Consider the following 26242-nt stretch of genomic DNA (forward strand, 5'->3'; position numbering starts at 1 on the left):
CTTACTTACAAGTGAAGAGAAATATCACTAAACCGTAGTACTAAGTCCCAAGGTATACCAAGTTTTTAACTAGAAGATATTCACGCTCTTTATCTTCTCAAATTCAAGAGTCGACCCGTTTGTATTGATCACGTGTTCCGTGTCTACGAAAGTTCATTAATCGGACAGTTCCTTAAAAAAAACATGTTAAATTTTTGAATATAAGGCCCAATACATCAGCCCAATAAAACAGTGCAGTACAGGGTATTTTTCATTTCTATAAACCCCCAGCAGAGGGAGTGTTAAAGAAAGGAAAAGAGTTGTGAGTCGTGACTGAGGTTTTCTTGTTCAAGAGGAAAGCAGAAAGAGGAGAAGACGAACTTCGATCATGGCACCTCAAGATCCAAACGCCCCAAGCGGAAGCGGCTCCGGCAAGCGCAATGAGGATACCGTTAAAGTCCCCGCAACGGACCCCAAGAAGAAGGACGATAAGAAGGATGAGGATTTGGTAAGCAAATCCAGGGGTTAGGGTTCCGTTCACTGCCTGTTTGGTTCTCCAGAAAATTTATTAAGCTGAAGTTCCCGCACTAGAAACTCTCTACTAGCATTGATATTTAGGGTTCGTTCATGTCTATTTGTGTCAAGGCCAGTATTAGCATATAAAATTCAAGTATTTTTTTACTTAATCCAAGTCGTTTTCAATTTATTTTGTTTCTTGATTAGTCCAAGAGTTCCGATGTGTTCGATTGTTAAATTGATTAACAAGGGTGTTTACTGTTTAGTATTCGATGAAAATTTGCTTCTTTAATTGAGCTGCATTGGATTTCCGTGCAGTCTGAGGAGGATTTGGAGTTGAAGAACCAATTAGAGTTGTACGTCGAGAGGGTTCAGGATACTGATCCTGGTGTGCAGAAGAATGCTCTAGAGAGTATGAGGTAGACTCTTTTTGTCCTCTTAAAAGTTAGTAATAGACCATCAAGCAAAGTGGTTTGTAATGTAATTAGCTTATATGGAACCCTTCACTGTCTATGGCACTATGGGAAATCGCATTCTATGCCATCCTTTTTCCCCTCCGATAACCACTGTCTTTGTGAATTATAGTCTATACTTTATCACAAGTCCCAATTTTTATTGAGCAGTTTTTGAGGGAATAGAAAAAATGTGTGGAAATAGCGTGGAGGAATATTTAGGAAATTCGAAGGGAAAAAATTACTTGATATTCTCAAAGGGAGCCAAGTATAAAATAATATTCACTTTTACAGTGAACTGAATTCCGTGATGCTTTATCCGCTATCTTTTAAGTTATAGCTACAGGGCCGTTGAACGAAAAAAACACTATCTTTGAGCCCTTTATATTTATGATTATTTGTTTTTATGGCAAAAAAATGAAGGTAAAGAGGGGTTGACTTTGGGGTATTCTATTGTTCCTCCTAGTGAATCTGTAAAGAGACATTGGTAGTCAGCACTCAGCAGTAAATATGGCACTATAAAGATCCAAAAGGGTCTTCGGTGGGAAATTGTTTTATCTATGCTTCATTGTTGCTGAACCTAGAGTTTCTAGAAAACATAAAATTATGGAAAGCAGAGGTTTTCTAACTCTGACCAACGCTGTTATGGATGTGATGTGTGTGTATGATTATTATGTTATAAATGCAATTTGCACCTGAAAGTATTTTGCAATCTTTGGTTAGTGTAGAAAGTGATTGATGTGTTATATTCATTTTTTACTTTTACATAGCAGTTACTACGCTTCATACCTGGAGTGGAAGCAGTAATTTTTTCTTATATAGTTTTATCTCATAAGAGGTCGCACTTGGTGCGATGGCAAGTGCCTTCGCCCATGAGCGGTAGGTCTCGGGTTTGAGACTTGGGAGCAGCCTCTCCATAAATGGGGGTAAGGCTAGCCGACATTCACCTCTCCCAGACTCTGCGTAAAGCGGGAGCCTTGTGCACTGGGTACGACTTTTATAGTTTTATCTCATAGGGTGTGACCTGACATCACATAAAATTTCATCTCATAGGCAGGAAATCCGTACCTCAACTAGCTCCATGACTTCAGTTCCAAAGCCATTAAAGTATCTTCGCCCACATTATGGAACTCTAAAAGCTTACTATGAAACAATGGCAGAATCAGAGTTGAAGGTATAATTATTAGTTTCTCATAGAATAGGTGTAGTTCATGTATTTGTACCCTGCCGACTTTAATATTGTTCACTGTAGTGTAATTAATCTACCTTCTCGTACATGCAGAAATACCTAGCAGATATATTGTCTGTTTTGGCACTGACCATGTCAGCTGAGGGAGAACGGGTACGCCAATATACTTATTTTAGGATTTCTGTTCAATTATTCTCCTTATTGGTTGGTTGTATTTATTAATACTAGTATACTTGTTCATTTTAGTTCTGGTTCACCTTCCTTGTGATATTCAGAATAATTGTGTTCATCTTGTCTATATGTCCACCACTTTCAGGAAAGCTTGAAGTACAGGTTGTTGGGTTCGGATGGTGATATTGGTTCATGGGGCCATGAATATGTCAGGTCAGACTAATCTAGTTTAGAACTTTCCTCTAGGGAAGTTTTGTGGTATTATAGTATCATAATTCCCAATATATTTAGGTTTTTTTGGGGGTTTTAAAGGTTCCTTGGGATTAGTGTCTGAATTTGTGTTCAGAAAATATTTTTTGCTCACTACTGGTTGACTTTCTTGTTTGTAATCAGGAACTTAGCTGGAGAAATTGCTCAGGAATTTGCTAAGCGACAGGTTTTATGTCTATCCTGTATATATGATGTAATAACATTTTTATTTAAAAGTTACTGTAGGTTGTTCGGAGCATATTTTTACGTTGATCTCAATCATTTGTTTACTTGTGAAATTGAGAACATTAGCATAAGCCAGATTAATATAGCTAGGAATACATGGTTGCAGTGCTTAATATAGCTAAAAACACAAATTGCATGGTCATTTGTTTCTTAGCCATATCTTCTTTTACTTGTCTATTCTTGGTATCATTAAATTTATTTCTGGAGATGTGTCAATTAATGAGTGAAACAAGACCTTTAATGCTTCATGTCATTGTTTATGGCCTCATTATAAAAATTTATTCTAAATTTTACTTTGTTATTCTCGTTACAGAGTGAAGAGGCCCCAATTGAAGAATTAATGGAATTAGTGCAGCAAATTGTTGCTTTTCACATGAAGGTAATATTCGTAACACGTTTGCGCTTTGAATTTTTTTCCTTCTTGCTAGGGTAGATGATCAAGTTACACATAAATCCTTGATAGTTTGAAAATGCCCCCTGAAGATGGGTAGATGATGTAAAGCCAAATCAGGCTCCTCTTCATTTGTGTTTTAAGTAGAGCTTTAGCTTGTATTATGATATTATCTATCTCATTGCAAACAAAAGCTTGGAAATATATTATAAATAAGACATTGTCCACAAAGTTTCAAAAGCCGAACTCCTCTTGTTGATGCACTTCAACCCATTTAATTTAATTGAATGGGAAATTTCCATCTGGAAGGTGGACAGAAAATCCAAATCTATAAACAGTAGGCGATGTTAAATAGGAAAACTGTATTGGTTTTGCTTCTAATTATTTGTTCTGCATTGCAGCACAATGCTGAACCTGAAGCTGTCGACCTTTTAATGGAGGTAAAATCTATTAATTAATTATTCAATATTCTTTTCCTGTGAAGCCATTTGTACTTTCCCTTTCTTCTTGGGCCTGATAATTTGACCAATGACCAGGTTGAAGACCTTGATCTATTAATTGAGCATGTTGATAAAACAAATTTTAAGAGGACTTGTCTCTACCTCACCAGTTCAGCAAGGTAAGCAGATGAAGTTAAGAAATTTCTCTTTGCATGTGACACTCTTATGGGGCAAAAAGTGGCATAGCTTCTCATGACTATTCAGAAGTCTGATTTAAGTTGTTAACTGAATTTTTCTTAAAACAAGTTCATAACTTTAGATGTGGAGGAAATATATGGAGGTATTCCTCTAAATTTGTCATTGCATGTTAATGCTACATATGACAGTACCGTCCTATGGACTTGGTTTTTCCAAATTCTTTGATTTTGCTTCTTTGGGGATGATGTTAGAGCATCTACAAGACTTTCCAATACCAAGTGAACCTGCTTTCCAATTTGGGTTGCATTCTAATTAGTTTAGGGTTTTTTATTTCCTTCTGTCTTGTCTGAAGTTTATTTTGTTTTTAGTTTGGCAGATCGTGTTTATTAGTCTTTTTAAGTGATCAGGTCGTTTTTGAAGTATTTCACAGGGGTAGGGTTGAATCAATTAGTTAAGCAAACAAGGGCTAGGATGCTAGGGCTACTAACCCTAGTATAAATACTCTTTTTGGAGGCTCATGTGCATTTTACCCAGCTTATCTCAGAAAATTAGATTTAGAGTCTAGCTTGGGTCTCTATGCCCTAGATCTAATCTGTCAACTTTCGAAATTTGATCCCATTGCTTTTTCTCTATTGTTTCCTATTATTAATTGCCAAAACGTTGAGATTTAAAGGTTTCAGTTGGGGCATTTGGCAATAAAAATAATTTGCCATTTTTTTTTTGTCCTTATGGTCAGAGAATATCGTGCGTCAGTTGCTTTTATAGACTTGTGAGACTCTTCATTTCATATCTTTGTATGACATGGACAAAAAAAAAAAAAAAAAAAAAAAAAAAAATCTTTGTATGACATATGTTAAGTGGCTGCCAGGTGCCATTGTATTGTTTTTTCTTTCATTCTCCTTGACTGTACTCCGAGTGCTGACTTTTTTCTTCTTATCTTAACGTATTGCAGATACCTTCCTGGACCAGATGATGTACTAGTTTTGGATATTGCATATACTATATATATGAAATTTGAAGAATATCCAAATGCGCTTCAGATTGCACTGTTCCTTGATAACATGCAGGTTTGTGCTATGCAACAGTTTTGATATTTTTTGAGCCATGTATTTATAAATTATAAATACATGGGACAGAGGTTCAGGGCCGAAGGGGTAGAGGAAGACCTAGGAAAACTTTGGAAGAGACTCTAAGAAAAGACTTAGAGTACTTGGATCTAACGAAGGACATGACACAGGATCGAGCACAATGGCGTTCTAAGATTCATATAGCCGATCCCACTCAGTGACTTGGATTTTCCAAGTCTCCAACCGAGAAGTTTTCCTCACTCGGGAAATTAAGGGAACACTACCCCAACCTACATGCTCCACTCAGAAAGCTTCAACATACAAGCTTCAACAAAAGAAAATTCAAAGAACTTAGCGAAGAAGGCTTTGGTGTATTTAACACAATACGTTGAAATGAAGGAAAGCTTATTTATTGATATCCCCGATAAGCTACAAATATGTACATATACATGAGTCAAAATAAACACACAAGAGGGAGCCTTCACAAAGGTTGCTTAGGAGAAGTCTCAGCAGTCGGTAGAGCCCCAGAAAGAGAAGGCACCGGAGGGGGATCATTTGGAGCCTCAGTACTGGACAGAACCCTAGAAGGAGGAGGCATCAGAGGTTGATCATTTGGAGCTTCATTACGCGGTACAGCCCCAGAAGACGAAGGCAATAAATGCCTTTGGAACAAACCCACAAATCTCTGATGATCAAGTAAAACCTGACCATCAGTTTCCTTCATCTGGTCAAGCTTCCTCTTCATGTTTGTAGCATAGTCATGTGCGAGCCGGTGCAACTGTTTATTCTCATGCTTGAGCCCTCTAATCTCCTGTTTGAGACTCATCACTTCAGCCGCCAATGATTCAACTTGGCGGGTTCGAGCAAATAGGCGTTGGGCCATATTAGACACAGAACCTGCACACTGAACACTGAGAGCCAGCGAATCCTTAACAGCTAACTCATCAGACCGTTTGGAAAGTAGTCTGTTATCTTTGGGAGTGAGAAGGTTCCTGGCCACCACCGCAGCGGCCATATCATTCTTCATCACGGAATCCCCAACGGTAAGAGGACCAGTAGGGGAGACGAAGGATGGGCGCCATATGTTGTCTGGAGAAGGCGGGGCTGCCTCTTCAACAAGGTTCAAGTCAAAACGACGGTCGGAGGGGCCAGACATTTTCAAAGGTGTTGAAGAGAGAAGAGGTCGGACAAATCAAGATCTTAGAAGTGCAAGAATGAAGCTTCTACTGGTGGAGATTCAAGTGTGCTTTAGAACTTAATGCTAGCCCCTATAAAAATCTGCACTCGACGGAGCTTCAGAAATCGAAGAGGCGCCTGCTCAGAAATCGAAGAGGCGTTTGCTTTCTCAAAAGCTGAGCTGCTTAGAGATCACGAGGGTTGATCTCAGAAATCGAAGAGGCTTTTGCTTTCTCAAAAGTTGGGCTGCTCAAAGACCACGAAGGCCGATCTCAGAAATCGAAGAGGCGCTCGCTTTCTCAAAAGCTGGGCTCCCCAGAGACCACGAGGGCCGATCTCAGAAATCGAAGAGGCACCTATTTTTCCAGCCTTGTCAGCACCTGTCACACGCACACTCAGCTTTGCGGAAATTATGGGCATTCTGTCGAAGACTTCTGGGGAAGTAGAAAACACATGAATCTTACTGTTCAATCACCCACTTCCCACACGCAACAATAGCTCATGGGTACCACAGATAACTTTGCCAAAGTTCTCTGCCAAAGTTGAGCACGTGAAGCTTGCAGCTCCCACTACATCGCTCTGACCAAGAAGGGTAAAAGAATAGCAAAGAAACAGCACTAACAAAGTTTAGACCCATAAATTTTGAAGGTCTAGCTACCATATTATTACCCACAAGGGTAAAGGAACAGTACCACTGCTGGATAATTGGAAAGTCCCTGTGTGTCAACCTCTGTGCTTCGTGGCAAGGTAGACTAGCAAACATGCCCAACCTTTACTCACATTCGAGAAAACACTCCCAACAAGATTGCTTGCTCCAAAATCGAAGAGGCACCGCCTTCCGAATCTCGAGAGCCAGACTCCCAACATGATTACTTTCTCAAAAATCGAAGAGACACTGCTCCCCGAATCTTCGAGAGCCAAACCCCCAGCATGATTGTTTTCTCAAAAATCGATGAGGCATCGTTCTCCGAATCAATCGAAGAGGCGCTCGCTTTCTCAAAAGCTGGGCTGCTCAGAGACCACGAGGGCCGATCTCAGAAATCGAAGAGGCACCTACTTTTCTAGCCTTGTCAGCACCTGTCACACGCACACTCAGCTTTGCAGAAATTATGGGCATTCTGTCGAAGATTTCTAGTGAAGTAGAAAGCACATGAATCTTACTGTTCAATTACCCACTTCCCACACGCAACAATAGCTCATGGGTACCACAGATAACTTTGTCAAAGTTCTCTGCCAAAGTTGAGCACGTGAAGCTTGCAGCTCCCACTACATCGCTCTGACCAAGAAAGGTAAAAGAATAGCAAAGAAACAGCACTAACAAAGTTTAGACACATAAATTTTGAAGGTCTAGCTACCATAATATTACCCACAAGGGTAAAGGAACAGTACCACTGCTGGATAATTGGAAAGTCCCTGTGTGTCAACCTCTGTGCTTCGTGGCAAGGTAGTGCAAACATGCCCAACCTTTACTCACATTCGAGAAAACACTCCCAACAAGATTGCTTGCTCCAAAATCGAAGAGGCACCGTCCTCCGAATCTCGAGAGCCAGACTCCCAACATGACTACTTTCTCAAAATCGAAGAGAGGGTAAAGGAACAGTACCATTGCTGGATAATTGGAAAGTCCCTGTGTGTCAACCTTTGTGCTTCGTGGCAAGGTAGACTAGCAAACATGCCCAACCTTTACTCAAATTCGAGACAACACTCCCAACAAGATTGCTTGCTCCAAAATCGAAGAGGCACCGCCCTCCGAATCTCGAGAGCCAGACCCCCAGCATGATTGCTTTCTCAAAAATCGAAGAGGCATCGTTCTCCGAATCTCGAGAGCCAGATACCACAGACCACTTTTTCAAAGTGCTCTGACAGAGTTAAAACATGTGAAACTGACAGCTCCCACTACCGTGCTATGACCAAGCAGGGTAAAGGAATAGCATTACTACTTGTTGTTAGGGAGACGCCTATATATGTCAACCTCCATCCCCAACGGACAGGCAGACCTGCAAAAATGCTCAACCCTTCATCATATCTGAGAGGGCACTCCCAACGAAGCCTTTCGAAATATTCAGCTTTCTTTCCCCCCGATAATACCTCTGCAAACAAGCTATACTAGAGCAAGAATATCTCATATCATCAGGGTTAAAAGCAAGAGTATCCCATATCATGCTTTTTCCCTATCTTTTCCTTTGGCCTTGTTTTTACCTGCAAGACAAGGAGAAAGAGAGCAATCAGTCAGCACTTGGAATCAAGCTTCCAGCCAGGAACTGACTGCCTGGAACCCCTTACCTGATTACTTACCTGGCATTGCTCTCGAGTACTCATCTTCAACATCTTATGTTTCCAAGGAAGATTCCGCATCTGCTTGAGGAACAGATAGGGCAAGTGCGAAGGATACAAGGAAGCATGTGGAGACAAGCGTAACAGCACACGTGCCGATACATCCATTACTCTGTCAAAAGCAAAAGTATCCCATATCAGCAGGGTGGAACGTACTCTAGATTTGATGGACTTGTTTTGACCCTCAAATTCTTCAGTCGGCCTTATACTCTGGAGGAAACCAGAAAACCCTCCAGCTCAGTTCAAGAATAAGCCTGTGGAAAGTTACTTCTTCAAAAGCAAAAGTATCTCATATCATCTCTTCTCATTTTTCTTCTCTTTATCCTTCATGCTGTTGCAAGATGGGGAGAAGGTGAACAATCAGTCGGAGCTCTGATTGCTTACCTTGTCTGTCACCTCTTTCAGCAGACCCCCTAGCTCGGCGACTTGGGGGACTCCTACTACATGGTTTGTATCGCGCTTGACCAAGCCTGAAACTACAAGTAAGCTTCAAGTGAAATTGATACATTACCTTGTGCATCTCCACCAGTTAAAGATACCACCCCTGGATGGAGGAAAAGTACTTCCAGAGAAGATGCCACATCTACCTATGAGACAGATAAGGCAAGTCAAGACGACACCACACTCCGATACTTAGAAGTTTCGTGATTACGAGATCATTCTCCCACAATATTTCCTAATGTCATTTGTACTAAATCATTCACTTGTACTCACTAAAGGAGAGCTTGAACCTATGTACTTGTGTAAACCCTTCACAATTAATGAGAACTCTTCTATTCCGTGGACGTAGCCAATCTGGGTGAACCACGTACATCTTGTGTTTGCTTTCCTATCTCTATCCATTTATATACTTATCCACACTAATGACCGGAGCAATCTAGCGAAGATCACAAAAAGCGACCGTTTTCGCTACCTAGGATCTATCTTGCAAGAGAACGGAGAATTAGATGGAAATCTCAACCATAGAATACGAGCTGGATGGATGAAGTGTAAGAGCGCATCCGGCGTGTTGTGTGACCGTCGTAGGCCACTGAAGCTCAAGGGAAAATTTTATAGGATGGCAATAAGGCCAGCGATGTTGTATGGCACAGAATGTTGGGCGGTGAAGCATCAACACGTACACAAAATGGGTGTAGCGGAGATGAGGATGCTTCGTGGGATGTGTGGGCACACGAGAAATGATAAGATTGGGAATGAGGATATCCGAGGTAAAGTAGGAGTAGCCGAAATTGTAGGAAAGATGAGAGAAAATCGGCTCCGGTGATTTGGACATGTGCAAAGAAGGCCGACTGACACTCCGGTTCGAAGATGTGACTACGGGACAGAGGTTCAGGGCCGAAGGGGTAGAGGAAGACCTAGGAAAACTTTGGAAGAGACTCTAAGAAAAGACTTAGAGTACTTGGATCTAACGGATGACATGACACAAAACCGAGCGCAATGGCGTTCTAGGATTCATATAGCCGACCCCACTTAGTGGGAAAAGGCTTTGTTGTTGTTGTTGTTGTTGTTGTTGTATTTATAAATTATAGTTGAGTATGCAACATTTCAATTTCTTAAGGGTTTCAGAGAAGATTATTTTTCTGTGAAATGAGAACTTTTGCAATATGTATATGTTGCACATGTAATTACCTGTCTCTGGTCTTTACATATTTCTAATTATTTGGTATTAACAATCAAGAGTGTATGCGTGCAGAATATAAAGAACGTCTTTACATCATGTGATGATCTGCTTCGTAAAAAGCAATTTTGTTACATCCTTGCTCGACATGTAAGTGTTGAATTTTCCTTAGTTTTCATTTCCTTCTCTACTAAAATACCACTCTCACCACATTTTTCATACTACATTTGTACCACCTCTCTAATAGAGGTGGGACCCACTTGTATTGGTGGGCCCTACCTCTATTAGAGACGTCGTACAAATGTGGTATGAAAAATGTGGTAAGTGTAGCATTACTCTCTTCTTTATATGAAGGAATGCATGCTTATGTTCCTTGTTAAAACATTCTAAGTAATGTTCTGAAATAGAGTTATATACCCTTCTCATGATACATTCATGGCTAAATTTAGCTTGATTCCTTGACAATAAGAGTGAACTGTGATGGGTTTGTTCTGGGTGGGACAGTGTGTCCTCTTGTTCCTTATTGTTTCTCTCTTTGGCTTGTTATCATAAGATAAGTGGGGGCATGTAATTAGGTGTCATTGCTCAAGTGATATTCATTAGCCTTGGAAGTATTTTGTGCACTTTTCCTGAAAAGGTATCATTGGACAGTAATGTTGTATGGCATATTTTTTATGCGTGTTTTCTTAATCATACTAATTTTAATCACATTTATAATTCATGCAGGGTATTAGTTTTGAGCTTGATGATGAGATGGTTGCGGAGGATGATGACAGAGAAGCATTGCAGGATATTATCAACAATACTAAGCTAAGTGAAGGTTATCTTACTCTTGCTCGTGACATTGAGGTCATGGAGGCTAAAACTCCAGAGGACATTTACAAGGTTTGAACTTTTGATTATTTGTAATGCTTGAGCTAGAATGATATGCATATCTACAATACTTGTGGGAATAAATCTGTGTTTCTGTGGCATGTGTAGTGAAAATAAATGCAATATAACTGTTTTATTCATTGTGGTTGTGTAGTTTATTAAAGTTGCTTCTTTATTATCCTTCTTATCCCTTCTCTGATAATTATACTGTCTTGGAACTTTCAATTAGGCACACTTACTTGATGGCCGGGCAAGTGCTGGTGCTAGTGTTGATTCAGCAAGACAGAACTTGGCTGCAACATTTGTTAACGCTTTTGTAAATGCTGGATTTGGTCAGGTAAAACGTTTCACACTCGATATATCTGCTAAAAAGTTGTCGATTTGCGGAGCTGATTGACATGCGTTCTTTGATACTTCGTTTTGGTGCAGGATAAGTTGATGACAGTCCCATCAGATGCCTCAAGTGGAGGCTCTTCAGGAAACTGGCTTTTCAAGAATAAAGAGCATGGGAAGACCAGTGCTGCTGCAAGTTTGGTACGCATGACTTTATTGCCTTGCTCATTTCATTATCTTATTTTAAACTGCATTTTACATTCTTCCTTGTTATTCTTCTTGACAGGGTATGATTTTATTGTGGGATGTTGACTCTGGACTTGCTCAAATTGACAAGTACTTCCACAGCAAGGATACCCATGTTATTGCTGGTGCATTGTTAGGGGTTGGGATTGTCAATTGCAGTATCAAGAATGATTGTGATCCTGTGGGTACCTCAATCTTTTCATCTACGGAATACAACCTTAGAAATGTATCTCTGAATCTTAATTCCTTTTACAGGCGCTGGCACTTCTTGGTGAGTACATTGATAAAGAGGATCCATTTATCCGGATTGGTGCTATAATGGGCCTTGGGATTGCATACGCTGGTGCTCAGAATGAGCAGGTAAAGTGTCTTAGCTTTTCCTGTTGATACATCTGGCAGGCCACGGAAAATTTTCCATTGATGGCCAACTCTATGCATCATTCTTGGTTCAAGAATCAAATGAGAGGAGTCTGTCAAACCTTCTTTAATCACTACTGTCCTTGGATTTGTAACATGTGTTGATCTGATCATTACAGGTTTTTTTATTTTTTTTCTTCTTTTTTTATTTTTTTATTTTTTATTTTTTATTTTTTTGAACTCCGCCTATGTAAGTTTATCTTACATGGCCGGTCCCAAGCCCGGGTAAAGGAGGAGGGGGAGGGCGTCAGGTAGTCGACAGCCGGCACTCCACAGTTACGTCGAATCCTTATGAAAATGAATTCAGAACGAGCGCAATGGCGTTCTAGGATTCATATAGCCGACCCCACTTAGTGGGAAAAGGCTTTGTTGTTGTTTTTCTTTTTTTTTTTGGGGGGGGGGGGTTGCATACAGGAGTTTGTTAGGTTAGAGTCTGGATTGATCTGTTGTTGAATGTTAATTTCCATTTAAAGCTAACTTATCCTTCTTTTTTCAGATACGTAGTAAGCTGACTCCAATACTTAATGATGCAAAAGCCCCCCTTGACGTGGTCGCATTTACTGCAATCTCATTGGGGTTGGTATACGTTGGTTCCTGCAATGAAGAGGTTGCTCAGGCAATCATATTTGCACTAATGGACCGAAGTGACTCGGAGTTGGGGGAACCCCTTGCTCGGTTGATTCCCCTCAGCCTTGGACTTCTGTACCTTGGGAAGCAGGTAAAATCATGCTGAACTTCCTGGAATTCATTGTTTATTCTTTCTGCATTTTACAAAATCATGTTTTTTTCTTTCCTACTCGATTTTAGTTTCATTTGATGTTTGTTGTGTAGTTTAAGCTTGTATTGTTAAAAGTCATTGTGCCCAAAGAAGCTCATTACAATGTTGAACGCAATTGTTCATGATTCTAATGGTTGTTGGAATTTACTTTCTCACAGGAAAGCGTGGAGGCCACTGCCGAAGTTTCAAAGACATTTAATGAAAAAATAAGAAAGCATTGCGATATGACTTTGCTTTCTTGTGCTTATGCAGGAACAGGCAATGTTCTTAAGGTAATATTTTAAGGCTACTAAAATCTCATTTGATTCTGCCACATGTATGAAGTTGGGAACTCTTTTCTCATGCAGGTCCAAAACCTTCTCGGTCATTGTTCACAACATCTTGAGAAAAATGAAACTCACCAGGGACCCGCTGTTCTTGGAATTGCTATGATATCAATGGCTGAAGAATTGGGAGTTGAAATGGCGATTCGTTCGTTAGAGCATCTTTTACAATACGGAGAACAAAATATCCGTCGGGCAGTTCCGTTGGCACTTGGTCTCCTTTGCATGTCAAATCCAAAGGTATTAATCTGGTTACATCCATTGTGATAGTTAAACGCCTTTAAAAGTAAAACTTTTACTTCCAATGCTTGCTCAACTGCCCTTGAAATCTAACCATTCATGTATCGAGGGTTGGAATAGACATGGAACAGTGATTTTTGAAATACTTATCTTTACTAGTGATTCTACGTTGGGAAGTTAAGTTACTTGGGTTATAGTTGCCCTTTTCACTGTTCTATTTGGGTGTTTCCTCCAGGTCAATGTTATGGACACATTGAGCAGGCTTAGCCACGATACAGATTCAGAAGTAGCAATGGTAACATATTACAGCATTCAATATCTCCATTGTTGGCACATATTTCATAGCAAGTCTAATATTCCATTTGGATTCTTCAGGCTGCAGTGATTTCATTAGGTTTGCTAGGCGCGGGAACCAACAACGCTAGAATAGCTGGCATGCTTCGCAATCTTTCAAGTTATTACTACAAAGATGCCAGCCTTCTTTTCTGTGTAATACATCTTGAGTCCTATCTTTTTGTTCTTTCCTTTTCCTTTTGAGTTTTCCAGTCTGCAGTTATATAATATCTTTGGCCACTGTCTGCAGGTGCGAATTGCTCAAGGTCTTGTACATTTGGGAAAGGGTCTGTTAACTCTAAATCCATACCATTCTGATCGCTTCTTGCTATCACCGTGAGTAAACCTTGTGGCTGCAAATAAACTCTGTCATTTCTACTTCTGACAGAACGGTGCTTGGTGGCTTAGTCTAACATCTATAAACTATCTTTCTACTTACAGAACGGCACTTGCTGGAATCATTACCTTGCTGCATGCATGTCTTGATATGAAAGCCATCATTCTTGGGAAATATCATTACATTCTCTACTTTATTGTTTTGGCAATGCAGGTTGGTGTTTGATCACTTTCTTCTTTATATGCAGTTTTTTTCGGTTATTAAATCTGGTCTCTCTCACGTTATATTGGTAACTACTTTTCTTGTGCTAGCCGAGAATGTTGTTGACCGTGGATGAGAACCTCAAACCACTGTCCATCCCTGTTAGAGTGGGACAAGCTGTTGATGTGGTTGGCCAGGCTGGTCGTCCCAAAACAATCACTGGTTTCCAGACCCACTCAACACCGGTTCTTCTTGCTGCGGGTGATAGAGCGGAGCTGGCTACTGAAAAGTAAATGATTTTTCTCCGTAGTGTTTACGCTTCACTGACTTGCTGTTGTACCGCTCTAACACACTAACAACTGGTTTTTTTACAGGTACATCCCCCTGTCCCCGATCTTGGAAGGGTTCGTGATCCTGAAAGAGAATCCAGACTACAGGGAAGATAACTAGTTAGTCCAGTCCACCCAACAAACTGTCTGGAGAGTTTGTAATCTTTGACGAATGCTCTATTTTTCATGGAAGCATTCAGTGACCGTTGATTTTGTAACATGATTCTTTATTACTTTAGTTTTAATTACTCATATACCCTTTGGCGACCGATCAATTACGGTTATACCATTGATTTGCTCTGCTCTCCTCCTCCTCCTCCAGACCTTTAAACATTTGTTTCTCTTCCCAGAACGCATTAAATAAATAAGTATAAATAAGTAAACAATACACCCTTCTCCCCTTGAAAAAACATTACGTGTTTCTCACGGGCTTTGTGCGTACGATCAAGGATTTTGGTGAGGGTGCTTCTGTTGCTACTTGCCGCTCCCAAATTCTCAATCTGTTGAAGGCAGTATTGAAAATTCCCCTCCATATACTTTCAACGAAACGACGGCAACGATGACTATGGTGAACACACTTGGAATCATAATCATCCGAAAATCGAGACTAGGTATCTAAAACTTGCAGTGCAGCTCAAGTGAGATGATCATGAAATTATAATAATTTGAGGCTAGATATTGAAAAGTAGTGTATCTTTTAGTAGAATGCACATTCTGTCTCCTTACCTCGAGCCGAATCGAATCCATGTAATTACTAATTAACATTTGAAGTTGATTACTCTCCTGTGCAGGACTAAGTGCGGAAAACTAAGCCTTCAAGAAATGAAATCAACAAAAGAAAACCATGTCTTCAAGTTGTCTGGGGCACAATTCAATCACCATTCGGATTTGGACGCCGTTGAATTCTATCTGCACTGAAGTATCGGTCCACTGATCAATCCCCAGCTGTGGAATCTGATTAAGCTCGCCGCTTTTGCTCATCTTCATCTTCATCAGAGTCACCACTCTCACGAAACCGTGGATTTTTCTCCTGTTGCAGCAAATAAAAAATTAAAACGCCCGTCCTTCCTTCTTTATACTTTTTTGTTTCAATAATGAATGTATAATTGCCCCATGTTGCCATTCCAATGAAAAAGAGGAAACAGGAACATCAATGAACATGTGAAATGGCACTCTCAGTCATAGGGACGATACTACATTGCATGGCAAACAGGTTGACAATTGCAAATACCATATAAATTAAGAGGATTCAAAACGAATTGGGACGTGAGTCGTAGAAATTACTGGTCTAGATTCGTGATCAGTGTTCTTCCGCGATTCAGAATCCGAGTTTCTCTTCGAGTTGTCATATGAGTGGCGGTCATCATCGCGGTGCCGTTTCCGAGGATAATCTGCTTCGGCAAACAAGTTTCAAATTAAATCAGTTGTTCAAAAAAAGTGTTAACAAGAACGGCCGAAACGATTGTACAAATCTAGTACACAAATCATAGGAATATTTTTATTAATAGGTACCTCTACCAGGCCGATGAGTGCCCCCGTAATTCGGACCTCCTCCATGTCTACCATCTGAACGATTTAAAACTCAAAAGCGTTCAGTGAGGAACTAAACTCTACTTTATACCACCATAGCAAACAGTTATATTATGCATCTCAACAGGATCGCTACTAATGCTTGTAGTCCCTTCAGATAGTTGCATTCAATCCTGATGCAATGCATGAAGCTCCAGGTTCTATTTGTAGCCGTGAGACACAGATCAGTAGTTTTCCACCCACCCCCCCCCCCCCTATTCCACCTATTTTGCAATATGAATCCAATGTCTATATTTTCCAGCACTAAGTTTTTCTTCGAATTTGCTGGCTATTCAAATTTTCCAAATATGACACACCAAAATGCTAGAGAAATGAGATGTATTTCAATAATTGAGTGACTTTTTTATCATGGGTTCACTAGTGAATAGGCAATAATTGAGTGACTTTGGAATCATTAAAGTGGCTATGCCCAGACTATTCTATTAAGTAGCGGTCGGAGACAACCTGGGTGCCTTCCCTATTCCAACAGGTCACAACACAATGAAAAGGTGTTTGACTTAATAAAGCTAAGAAATTTTCCCTCAGGTTAGGTCCACTCTCCATCTGGAGGATGCTTGACTGCATCATTTCAATTGAGATCTTTTGCTAAGGTAAGGTTGCAGTTGCCAGTACACAGTGCACCTGCAATCAACCTACTCGAAAATACTAATGGAATCACATAAGCAAAGACAACCGATCCAGCAAAAGATCTAAATCTCTTGAACTATCTAAGTAGTTTAAAGCTGGAAACAGATCAAACAGTTTCAAGTAACTTACAGTGAGGTGGCATGACTGGAGGGAAAGATCCCAATGATCCAGTTCCATAATCAACAAGTGATCTTTGAGCTTCCAACTCTTTTTGAACTAACTTACCATACCCACCTCTACGTATAACATATTAAGGAAACAAAAGAGAAACGTTTTCTTCATCACGTATCCAATAATGTAGATAAATTATCCATCACCAGCTTATTTTTTAGAATGTGCTCTACTTTTTAAATAGAAAATGCTTCACAATAAGAAAAAGTGAACAGAAACACCACAAGTCAAATTCAGAGCAACTACTCAGACTGAATGTCAGATAAAATTTAATCTGCAAAGACCTAATCACTTTACATCTTCTTCCTGCAACTCTAATTAAGTGGGATCACTATATTAAACGTGTACTTGGGTGGCAAATGACAATATGTAGATAAGCTTTTCAACTAATAAAATAAGAAAACAGCTGCTAGAGAATACACAAAGATAAAAAAAGAAAAGAAAAAGAAAAGAAACAAAAGGCAGAGGGAAAAAAAAGGTATATAAACTTGATGTCCATCCACAAAAGAATAGTGAAACAAAAAGTAAATCAGAATAGACACTCCTGAGCTAGAACTGGAGATGGATTGGCCATGTTAAAAAGTCGCTAATTTGGAATAGTTAAGATGAAATGAGACCGTAAATTATGGCAGCATAGTAGTGCCATAAGTTTAGCTTGGATAATCTATCTAGATTTAAAAGAAAAATAAAAGCTCGGGCCCCAATTTTAATCCCAAGGGAACAAGCAACATTTTAATTATAAACCATACTGAAGAAAGCTTTACCAGACATTCCAAACTAAAACAAAAGGATATCAGGATCATAATCAGTACGATATTCATCACGCACCTGCAAAACAGAGAAGATAAAATCAAAACAATAAGAATGGTACATTTTTCCCATGACAAGAAAGCAGAGTAGAGTAATCAACCTGTCCACCACTTCGCCCACGACCCCATTGCCTTCCCTCTTGAAATCCCCAATCGAAATCCACACGAATAGGGCGATCATCAAGAATAGTCCCGCTTATATATTTTACAGCATCCTCAGTATCCTCTCGAGAATAGTACCTGTATATAAATTTTTCAGATTAGTCCTGCTAACACATATCTTGATAAACTATTTCCTTTCAAGACACTAACAGTACGAAGAAGACGGAGACTTACAAAACAAAACAAAAACCACAAGGCGTCTTTGTATTCTTATCCAAGCCCATAATTATCTTCTTAATTTCTCCGGCGCGAGAGAAGAGCTCATAAACTTGCTCTTCTGTCGTATAGAAGGACATATTCCCAATGTAAACAGTGGTTGATGCCAGGAGGGCTTGTTCAAATTCCTCCTGAGAACCGGGAAACCGTCTATCCCAGTACTGCGAGAGCTTCGATTGCTCCTAACAAAATTACAAAGGATAAAAAGCTGGTATGCTATCTTCATCAATCTTTGACAAAATAAAAGCGCCAGATTTGAAGTCCAACAAATGAGAGGGAGCGAAACTTAATAAATCTACCTTAAACAAGGAAGCCATGGCCGTGTGTAACCGAGGGCTAATCAGTCAGGTAAAATTGAAGAAACAGTTGCAGAAATTTTATCAAATCTGCACTGAATAAGAGAGTATATAGAGAGAGAGAAAAAATAATGCGTGATAAAATCATTAGAGGAACGGCAGGTATTAGTTGATTGAAGCAACTATAAACCCTAATATTTTAGGTCGGAAGAGAGAGAGTACCTGGAACAGGAAGACGAAGAGGAAGCGGTAGCTTTGGCCTCTCTCGCGCGCGAGACTGGGAAGTGTAGACGGAGGAGGGATGAGGTTTACTCCCTTCTCTTTCTACTTTATTCAGCTTCGGGTGGATTCCCAAGTTCCCCACCGGGTCCGGGTCGGCATTTATTTATTTATTTATTTATTTATTGTTAATAATATTTTGCTTTTTATCTTTTTCAATTTCACCTAAACATAAATACAAGGCTCTTAGATATAAGGCATAAGTTTTGTACCAGGCCACTTAGTATTTAAATTTTTAAATTTGATTATCGTCAAAGACGAATTTGTAATATATTATGAGTGATGATATGCCTACACCAATATTTTATTTCCTCATTCACCTTATATTTACACCCAACATAAAAAGTGAAAAAATACATCAATGTTGTAGGCCTATTTGATTGAACGATCTAGGGTTTAGAGAGAGAGGTGTTCGGCAATATTGAGAGAGAAGAGAGATTGATTTAATTGTGAGATGTGTTTGATTCACCTCATTGTGCCTTTATTTATAGTAGTAGGAATGATAAAACTTTTCCCTTTAGGATTACAATATTTAATAGGTAATCTAATCTTAATAGGAATATAAGATACTTTTCCAAATTCCCTTGGATTTACACAATCACATTCATATTCTAAATATGACTGCAACACTCCCCCTTGAGTGTGTAAATACTCAACAAACCATCACATCAGATCTTTAGCAGATAAGGTAGAATAGTTGATGAAGTTATCGACACAACAGGTGATTGCGAATCTCAAATTTAAGTGAAGTATGCATTTGTAGTAAAACTCACAAAATCTCGCTATGGTAAAACCCAAGGCATGGGAAAACCCATAGACTAAGGAAAAAAGTGAGAAGTATGCATAATGTCTAAAACGAACGTCAAATTGGACGAATGTAGTGAACTCAATGGAGTATGATCATCCCAGGATGGGTGCCTCATTAAAACCTCGTTAGGTAGCAAAAATCCAGTGTGAAAAAATGCTCCTAATCGTAGGAAAAAGAGTACGTTAAGACCATGTGAGTATGCTTCTAGATACTCCCCTTAAGTTAGACATAACTTCTAAATAAAAGAACTACAAGCGATTCAACTCAGATAATTTACGCATACCGATTCTTTGGACGAGCTTCTGAAATGTAGACTTGGGCAATGACTTGGTAAAGAGATCGGCCATGTTGTCTTGGGAACGAATTTGCTTGACTTCAATGTTCTGATGCTGCTGTTGCTGGTGTGAGTAAAAGAACTTTGGCGCTATGTGCTTGGTGTTGTCTCCCTTGATGTATCCCTTCTTCAGCTGCTCGATACATGTTGCATTGTCTTCAAAGATTGTCGTAAGAAGGTCAACGACTGATGTAAGACCACTAGTGCTTCGAATATGTTCCATAACTTTTCTTAGCCAAAAGCACTCATGCGATACTTTATTTAGGGTGAGAATCTCAGCATATTTAGACGAAGTCGCAACTAGCGTTTGCTTGGTAGACCTCCAAGATATAGCGGTGTCTCTAACGGTAAAGACATAACCCGTTTGAGAACGTGCTCTATGTGGATCAGACAGATATCCAGCATTTGCGTAACCAACAAGGGGAGAATCAATCCGAGGGCCATAGGGGGTGGCAACACTTGGAGATTCGTGGGTATAGAACAAACCCAAATCCATAGTACCTTTGAGGTAGCAGAAAATGTCTTTAACACCATTCCAGTGCCTGCGTGTGGGCGCATTGTTGTATCTAGCCAATAGATTCACAGCGAAGGAGATGTCGGGTCTAGTGCATTGAGCGAAGTACAATAGAGCCCCAATTTCACTTAGGTAAGGAACTTTGGGTTCCAAAATCTCTTCATCATCCTCCTTTGGACGAAAGTGATCTCGTTTAGCATCTAGAGTTCGAATGACCATGGGTGTACTCGAAGGCTTCGCTTTATCCTCATTAAAATGTCGCAACACCTTTTGGGTGTAGTTCGATTGATGTACTAGGATTCCATCTAAACAATGCTCGATCTCTAAGTCGAGACAGTATCGAGTTTTCCCAAGATCCTTCATCTCAAATTCCGATTTCAAGGGTGTAGCAATTTCCTCAAGCTCTATGGGAGTCCTAATGAGGTTCATGTCATCGACATAAACTGCAACGATTGCAAATCTGGAATGTGACTTCTTTATAAAAATGCATGGGCATAGTTCGTTGTTCACATAACTTGTTAAATGTTCACTCAGACAGTTATAGCACATCCGCCCGGATTGTTTTAATCTGTAGAGTGACCTTTTCAACCTAATTGAGAGAGTGTTTCGTGGTTTAGAACTATTTGAACCAGTCAATGGAAGTCTTTCTGGAACTTTCATATAAATTTATGTATCTAGATCCCCATAAAGATACGCGGTTACCACGTCCATAAGCTGCATATTCAGGTTTTCAGAAACTACCAAACTGATTAGGTAGCGAAACGTTATAACGTCCATTACGGGGGAATACGCCTCCTCGTAATCAATCCATGGGCGCTGAGAGAAGCCTTGCACTACGAGGCGTGCTTTGTATCGCACTATTTCATTCTTCTTATTATGCTTCCTCACGAAAACACACTTGTAGCCAACGGGCTTCACGCATGGTGGTGTAGGAATGATAAGTCTAAATACCTTACGTTTCACGAGCGAATCGAGTTCGACCTGGATTGCTTGTTTCCAGTTTGACCAATTGGTTCTACGTCGGTATTCATCGACAGAACGTGGTTCAATGTCATCGCTGATCATGATGTCAGTAGCTATTGAGTACGCGAATGCATCGTCGACGATCATCTCATTCCTATTCCAAACCTCATCCAATACTGTGTAGTGGACCGAAATCTCGCGATTCTTGAGAGGCCGGCATGTTTCATCTGAAGCATCACCGTAATCTAGAATAACCGCATACGTTGGAACGAATGAGTGAGCGATGGTCGGATTCAAGCTAGGGTCATTAGTTGGTGCCATTTTCTTCTTCCAGGGTTGTGAATCCTTTGAACCAATGGGTCTTCCACGCTTCAGGGTCAGAGTAGATGATTGGTTAGCTGCCAATATACCTTGCCGCGTGGAAGGTGCTGCCTTCCCATATTCAGGGACGGTCCAGCCTTCCCAGGCGGGTTGTTGACATACACGGGGTACATCTATCCTTGCATGCGTGTTTGCAGCGGGTATGTGTGATCTTGTCACCTTTGCTAAATCATTAAAAGCATCCAGTTTCAGAGTGGGCAGTGTGGGGATCTAAATAAGACATAGTGGGAGCATACCACGACAATTTGCAGCATTATACGGGAACGTTAGCATGCTTATCTCCCCCTAACAACGGGAAGACTATCTCATCAAAGTGACAATCCGCAAAACGTGCGGTAAAGAGATCTCCTGTCAAGGGTTCTAATTAGCGAACAATTGATGGCGAATCATAATCGACATAGATTTCCATTTTTCTCTAAGGACCCATTTTGGTACGTAGCGGTGCTATTGGCACATAAATGGCACACTTAAACACTCGTAAATGCGAGATGTCAGGCTCGTAACCAGTGACCAACTGTAACGGTGAATGTGGTTGGGTAGCGGTGGGCCTCAAACAGACCAACATAGCTGTGTGCAATATTGCATAGCCCCAGGCAGATACAGGCAGTTTGGTTTTCATAACCAAATTCCGAGCTATCAATTGAAGGCGCTTTATGAAAGCTTCTACCAGGGCGTTTTGGGTGTGAACATGAGACATAAGATGTTCAACATTAATTCCTATTTACATGCAATAATTGTCAAAAGTCTATAACGTAAACTCTCCAGCGTTATCCAGTCGAATCGACTTGATCGGATAATCAGGGTGGTGAGCCTTTAGCTTAATGATTTGAGCTAGGAGTTTATCAAACGCGGCGTTATGTGTGGACAACAAGCAAACATGTGACCATCTTGTCGATGCATCAACCAACACTATAAAATATTTAAATGGTTCGCAGGTTGGTTAGATTGGTCCACAAATGTCCCCTTGAATCCTCTGAAGAAATTTAGGGGGGATAATCTTTGTATATGAGGGTTGAGTATTCAACTTCCCTAAAGAACACGCTTTACATGGTAGGAGTCCAACATAGGGATGTAACTTATGCCTGTGTGAAGATTTGAGGATACGGTGCATCATGTCACATCCAGGATGTCCCAAACGATCATGCCAAAGCAACAAAGTGTCCGAGAACTCAGGCATAGGGTCGGCCATACTATGGGCTTCTATGCTGCGAATGGTTGTGATGTACAACCCATTCGACAAACGTTCCAACTTCTCATGAATATGCTTCTGGCCATATTCATACGAAGTGATACAAAGAAATTCAGAACCATGATCTTCAGTGGTTTCAAGATGATATTTATTATCTCGAATATCTCTAAAACTCAACAACGTTCTTCCAGAACTTGGAGAATAGAGTGCCTCTTTAATGGTCAGAATTGTACCATTAGACAACATGATACGTGCCTTTCCGTATCCTTCAATCAGGTTGGATGGGCCTGAGAGAGTTGTCAAATGAGCTTTCTTGGGTATTAAGTTAGTAAAATAGTGTCGTTCACGCAAGATGGTATGCATGATTGCATTATCTGCCAGACAACTAACTTCCCTACTAGACATACCTAGAAATAAATTGATTGAATTGGTCACATGTATAAATATAAGTCCATTCATTCAATTAAGCAATTCGAGAAAATAATATCCATTCAAATAACAATCCATAATTCAAAACAAACCAAAACCAAACAAATTATTCCAAATACACAGAAAAATTGTTCAAAATTAAACCATAAACCTAGCAAAATAGGGGGTAGGGCCGGCCACTCCCAGTGGGTTCGGCCACTAGGGGTAAACACCCTAAAAACATGTCTAATTTATTCATCCATAGGTGTTGACACCTCCTAGAAATCTGATATCTTCATTGATGTAGTTGCATCTTCCATATGATCCACATGTGCAAAGTTAGACTCACGACGAGAATGATATTTGGCTATAGTCTCAGGGGAAGCTCGGCATACGCGTGACCAATGATCCCTTGATCCACAACAATAACACATGTCCAGTTCAGTAGAAGCAACCTGAATGGGAGCTTTACCCTTATTCTTGAAGTTTGGGACCTTAGGGGCGAGTGGTAGACGCTGCTGTGTCACATTTCTTCCCTTAGGTGCAACACGTTGTTGACCTTAGGCCTGTGGTTGGGCTTGCCGCCCATTGCCACGGCTACAACGATTCTTTCATCGTTTATGGCTGGTAGAATAGGTCGCATGCGTTTCAGGTGCGGCATTCGAGCCAGTGAATCGAGCTTGATGATTCTTCATCAAAAGTTGGTTCTGCTTTTCAGCAAAAAGTAAAACAGAGATCAAATCTGAAAACTTGGTGAATTTCTATGTCCTATATTGTTGCTGCAGGACAATATTGGTGGCATGTAAGGTCGAATAGGTCTTCTTTAAGAGATCTGATTCGGTTACTTCCACTTTGTAAAATTTCAACAGATAATGAATTCTACAAACTTCAGAGTTGTATTCATTCACGGACTTAAAGTCCTGGAAGCGAAGATGCTGCCAGTCATGTCTTGCTTCAGGCAAGTATATGTTTTCTGGTGATCGAAACGGTCGGCCAGAGCAAGCCAGAGGGTGTGTGGGTCCTCCTCAGCGAGATACTCAGTCTGCAGTGCATCATGAATGTGTCTTCAGATGAAGATCATTGCAGCAGCCTTTTGAGCTTCGTCAATAGGTTTGTCGGCGATAGGTGCCTTGCAGTGAGATGGAGCTTCACGTCTTGAACCCACTTCAGATAGTTTCTTCTAGAGACTTCTAGAGTGGAGAAATTGAGCTTGTTCAAATTTGACATGTCCCTAAAACGGAGGGAGAAAACATGATTAGTCATATGGTAAGCCATATACCTATATCATATAATATACAAGTTCTATAGACATGTAGTGGTTTAATTTATGCATGAAAACTACGGGTTTCATGTGGTATGTTTTGAATGAAAACTTCAGGTTTCAAATGCACTAAATTTGAAACTTTCAATTTAGTTTTATGAACAAGTAGTTCATAATGAGAGGTTCCTGCAAGAAACACAGAATGCAATATACTAACTAAGTGTAGTGGATTTGAGGTTCTTCGGGAACTCAAGTGTGAAAGCTTCGTTACTACAAAAGTATGTGACAGTTCAGAGTATAAAAATAAATTGTTGAATCGTTAATGTCCAAAAGTGATATTCAGGTCAATAATTTTGGATTCATTATCAGATTAATAGATTGCAGGTCACTTTTAATTAATTCAATAAATTGGGCCATACATGGTCGATTGTAGAAGCTAAATAATATTAACATAATATTATTGGATCGAAAATATAGCCTTACAAATATTTGGGCTTGGTGTCGTGGGTTAGGGGGCACGGGTTGGGTGCCTTAAGCATAAGGCAAGGCCCAAAGGTCTTTGGATGGTGGTAGCATGCTTCAGACCCATTAAATTAGGCTCGAGAAGCGGGCTAAGGGTGCACGCAAAGCCCAGCGCAAAAAGCTGGCTTTGGTTGGGCACGGGTGGACAAAGACCAGCCTCGTGGGCTGGCATGTGGGTTCGAATGGGAGCCTAGCCGCATAGGCTAGCTTTCTATGTTGCGAACCGCAAGGAAACAAGGCCCAATCGAGTGGGCTAGCACCAAAGGTAACAGGTATGCGGGCCTGGGTGTGTGCGGGACAAGAACCCAACAAGCAAAGCTTGTCGTGGGTTTGGTCAAGGTCTAGGAAGGTTGCAAGCCTCCACAAAGAGGGACCTAGGGCTGCATGCCTATTCCACTCAAGCAGGCCGAAAGCCTGGAGGTCCATGTAGGTGCAGCAAAGCCCAGAGGGCTGCTGCCAATGTTGTGCCGCATAGGTGGTGCCAAATTATGTCCAATTTCCCTTTTTTTATTTTCAAAATTCCATAGGGTTTAGGAAAACCCTAAATATGCTTCTAATTTAATTTTGTACTTTGACTCACAAATTCCACATAACAATTTAATTGTGCGATGCATGAAACAAATATATATATTAACAAATATATGAACATATACAATATATATATATATATATATATATCGAAAGGAAAATATTAACATAGAGGGGTTCATGCATCATGGGGAATGTTTTCATGCTTCGTGGACGTTTCAAGTATCTTCTTTTATTTTAAGCGTACCTGATTAGCAGAAAACGGATAAGCCTTTGAATTTGGTGGATGATAGCCTCCTTCAACGATGCTTTAATTTCTCAGCTTATGGCAAGAGCGTGCTGATAACGTGTTGTAGGCCTATTTGATTGAACGATCTAGGGTTTAGAGAGAGAGAGGTGTTCGGCAATATTGAGAGAGAAGATAGATTGATTTAATTGTGAGGTGTGTTTGATTCACCCCATTCTGCCTTTATTTATAGTAGTATGGAGGGTAAAACCTTTCCCTTTAGGATTATAATATTTAATAGGTAATCTAATCCTAATAGGAATATAAGATATTTTCCTAGATTCCCTAGGATTTACACAATCACATTCATATTCTAAATGTGACTGCAACAATCAACTATTTTTCTACCCACCATTATTTTCAAAATTACCCTACATATTTCTTTTTCAATTTTTTCTTGCTTTAAAAAAATTATGAAAAAAAACAATTATCACTAAATGAAAATACCCAATAACTCCAAAT

General features: G+C 40.1%; 2 protein-coding genes and 1 long non-coding RNA gene across 6 annotated transcripts; 2 read left to right on the forward strand and 1 right to left on the reverse strand.

Moving 5' to 3' along the window:
- The first annotated feature begins 230 nt into the window (after positions 1 to 230).
- Positions 231 to 14711, forward strand: LOC103444431 (26S proteasome non-ATPase regulatory subunit 2 homolog A). 2 transcript variants are annotated; one of them, XM_008383358.4, is made up of 25 exons: positions 231 to 487; positions 814 to 914; positions 2001 to 2121; positions 2230 to 2289; positions 2453 to 2520; positions 2701 to 2743; positions 3116 to 3181; positions 3595 to 3633; positions 3730 to 3812; positions 4784 to 4898; positions 10102 to 10176; positions 10753 to 10911; positions 11129 to 11236; positions 11329 to 11433; positions 11519 to 11659; positions 11734 to 11838; positions 12392 to 12613; positions 12832 to 12945; positions 13021 to 13236; positions 13472 to 13531; positions 13612 to 13725; positions 13820 to 13905; positions 14011 to 14119; positions 14218 to 14396; positions 14482 to 14711. In XM_008383358.4, exons 1-25 carry the CDS (start codon positions 368 to 370, stop codon positions 14555 to 14557), a joined length of 2685 nt encoding a protein of 894 aa, XP_008381580.3. In that variant the 5' UTR covers positions 231 to 367; the 3' UTR covers positions 14558 to 14711. The 2 variants fall into 2 exon arrangements, with proteins under 2 accessions (XP_008381580.3, XP_070661493.1); XM_070805392.1 differs by lacking the exon at positions 231 to 487 and adding an exon at positions 498 to 624.
- LOC139188200 (uncharacterized) lies at positions 7380 to 7805 on the forward strand. The gene is made up of 2 exons (XR_011571484.1): positions 7380 to 7518; positions 7733 to 7805. It is a non-coding gene; the product is annotated as an uncharacterized lncRNA (long non-coding RNA).
- A 380-nt stretch (positions 14712 to 15091) lies between the features above and the next one.
- Positions 15092 to 18669, reverse strand: LOC103444430 (nuclear cap-binding protein subunit 2-like). 3 transcript variants are annotated; one of them, XM_008383355.4, is made up of 9 exons: positions 18530 to 18669; positions 18311 to 18402; positions 17970 to 18193; positions 17735 to 17873; positions 17619 to 17652; positions 16783 to 16893; positions 15949 to 16002; positions 15721 to 15827; positions 15092 to 15466 (listed from the first exon to the last, which is right to left on the reverse strand). In XM_008383355.4, the coding sequence occupies exons 2-9, from the start codon at positions 18326 to 18328 to the stop codon at positions 15395 to 15397; spliced, it is 759 nt and encodes a 252-aa protein (XP_008381577.1). In that variant the 5' UTR covers positions 18329 to 18402; positions 18530 to 18669; the 3' UTR covers positions 15092 to 15394. The 3 variants fall into 3 exon arrangements, with proteins under 3 accessions (XP_008381577.1, XP_008381576.1, XP_008381579.1); XM_008383354.4 differs by having other exon boundaries at positions 18311 to 18397; positions 18530 to 18667; XM_008383357.4 differs by having other exon boundaries at positions 18311 to 18347; positions 18530 to 18636.
- Between the last annotated feature and the right edge of the window lie 7573 nt (positions 18670 to 26242).

This window comes from Malus domestica, chromosome 09, assembly GCF_042453785.1.
Source record: "Malus domestica chromosome 09, GDT2T_hap1".
In the NCBI taxonomy this organism is placed as follows: domain Eukaryota; kingdom Viridiplantae; phylum Streptophyta; class Magnoliopsida; order Rosales; family Rosaceae; genus Malus; species Malus domestica.

Bases quoted from the DNA above. Each gene is read 5' to 3' on its own strand.
- LOC103444431 (XM_008383358.4), top strand. From the start codon at position 368: ATGGCACCTCAAGATCCAAACGCCCCAAGCGGAAGCGGCTCCGGCAAG. The intron at 2,521-2,700 runs GTCAGACTAATC...GTTTGTAATCAG, and splicing joins TGGGGCCATGAATATGTCAG to GAACTTAGCTGGAGAAATTG. The intron at 11,839-12,391 runs GTAAAGTGTCTT...TTCTTTTTTCAG, and splicing joins CTGGTGCTCAGAATGAGCAG to ATACGTAGTAAGCTGACTCC.
- LOC103444430 (XM_008383355.4), bottom strand. The intron at 17,653-17,734 runs GTTGATTACTCT...TCTGTTTTGCAG, and splicing joins GTGGGCGAAGTGGTGGACAG to GTGCGTGATGAATATCGTAC. The intron at 15,467-15,720 runs GTAATTTCTACG...TTGCTGCAACAG, and splicing joins CTGATCACGAATCTAGACCA to GAGAAAAATCCACGGTTTCG.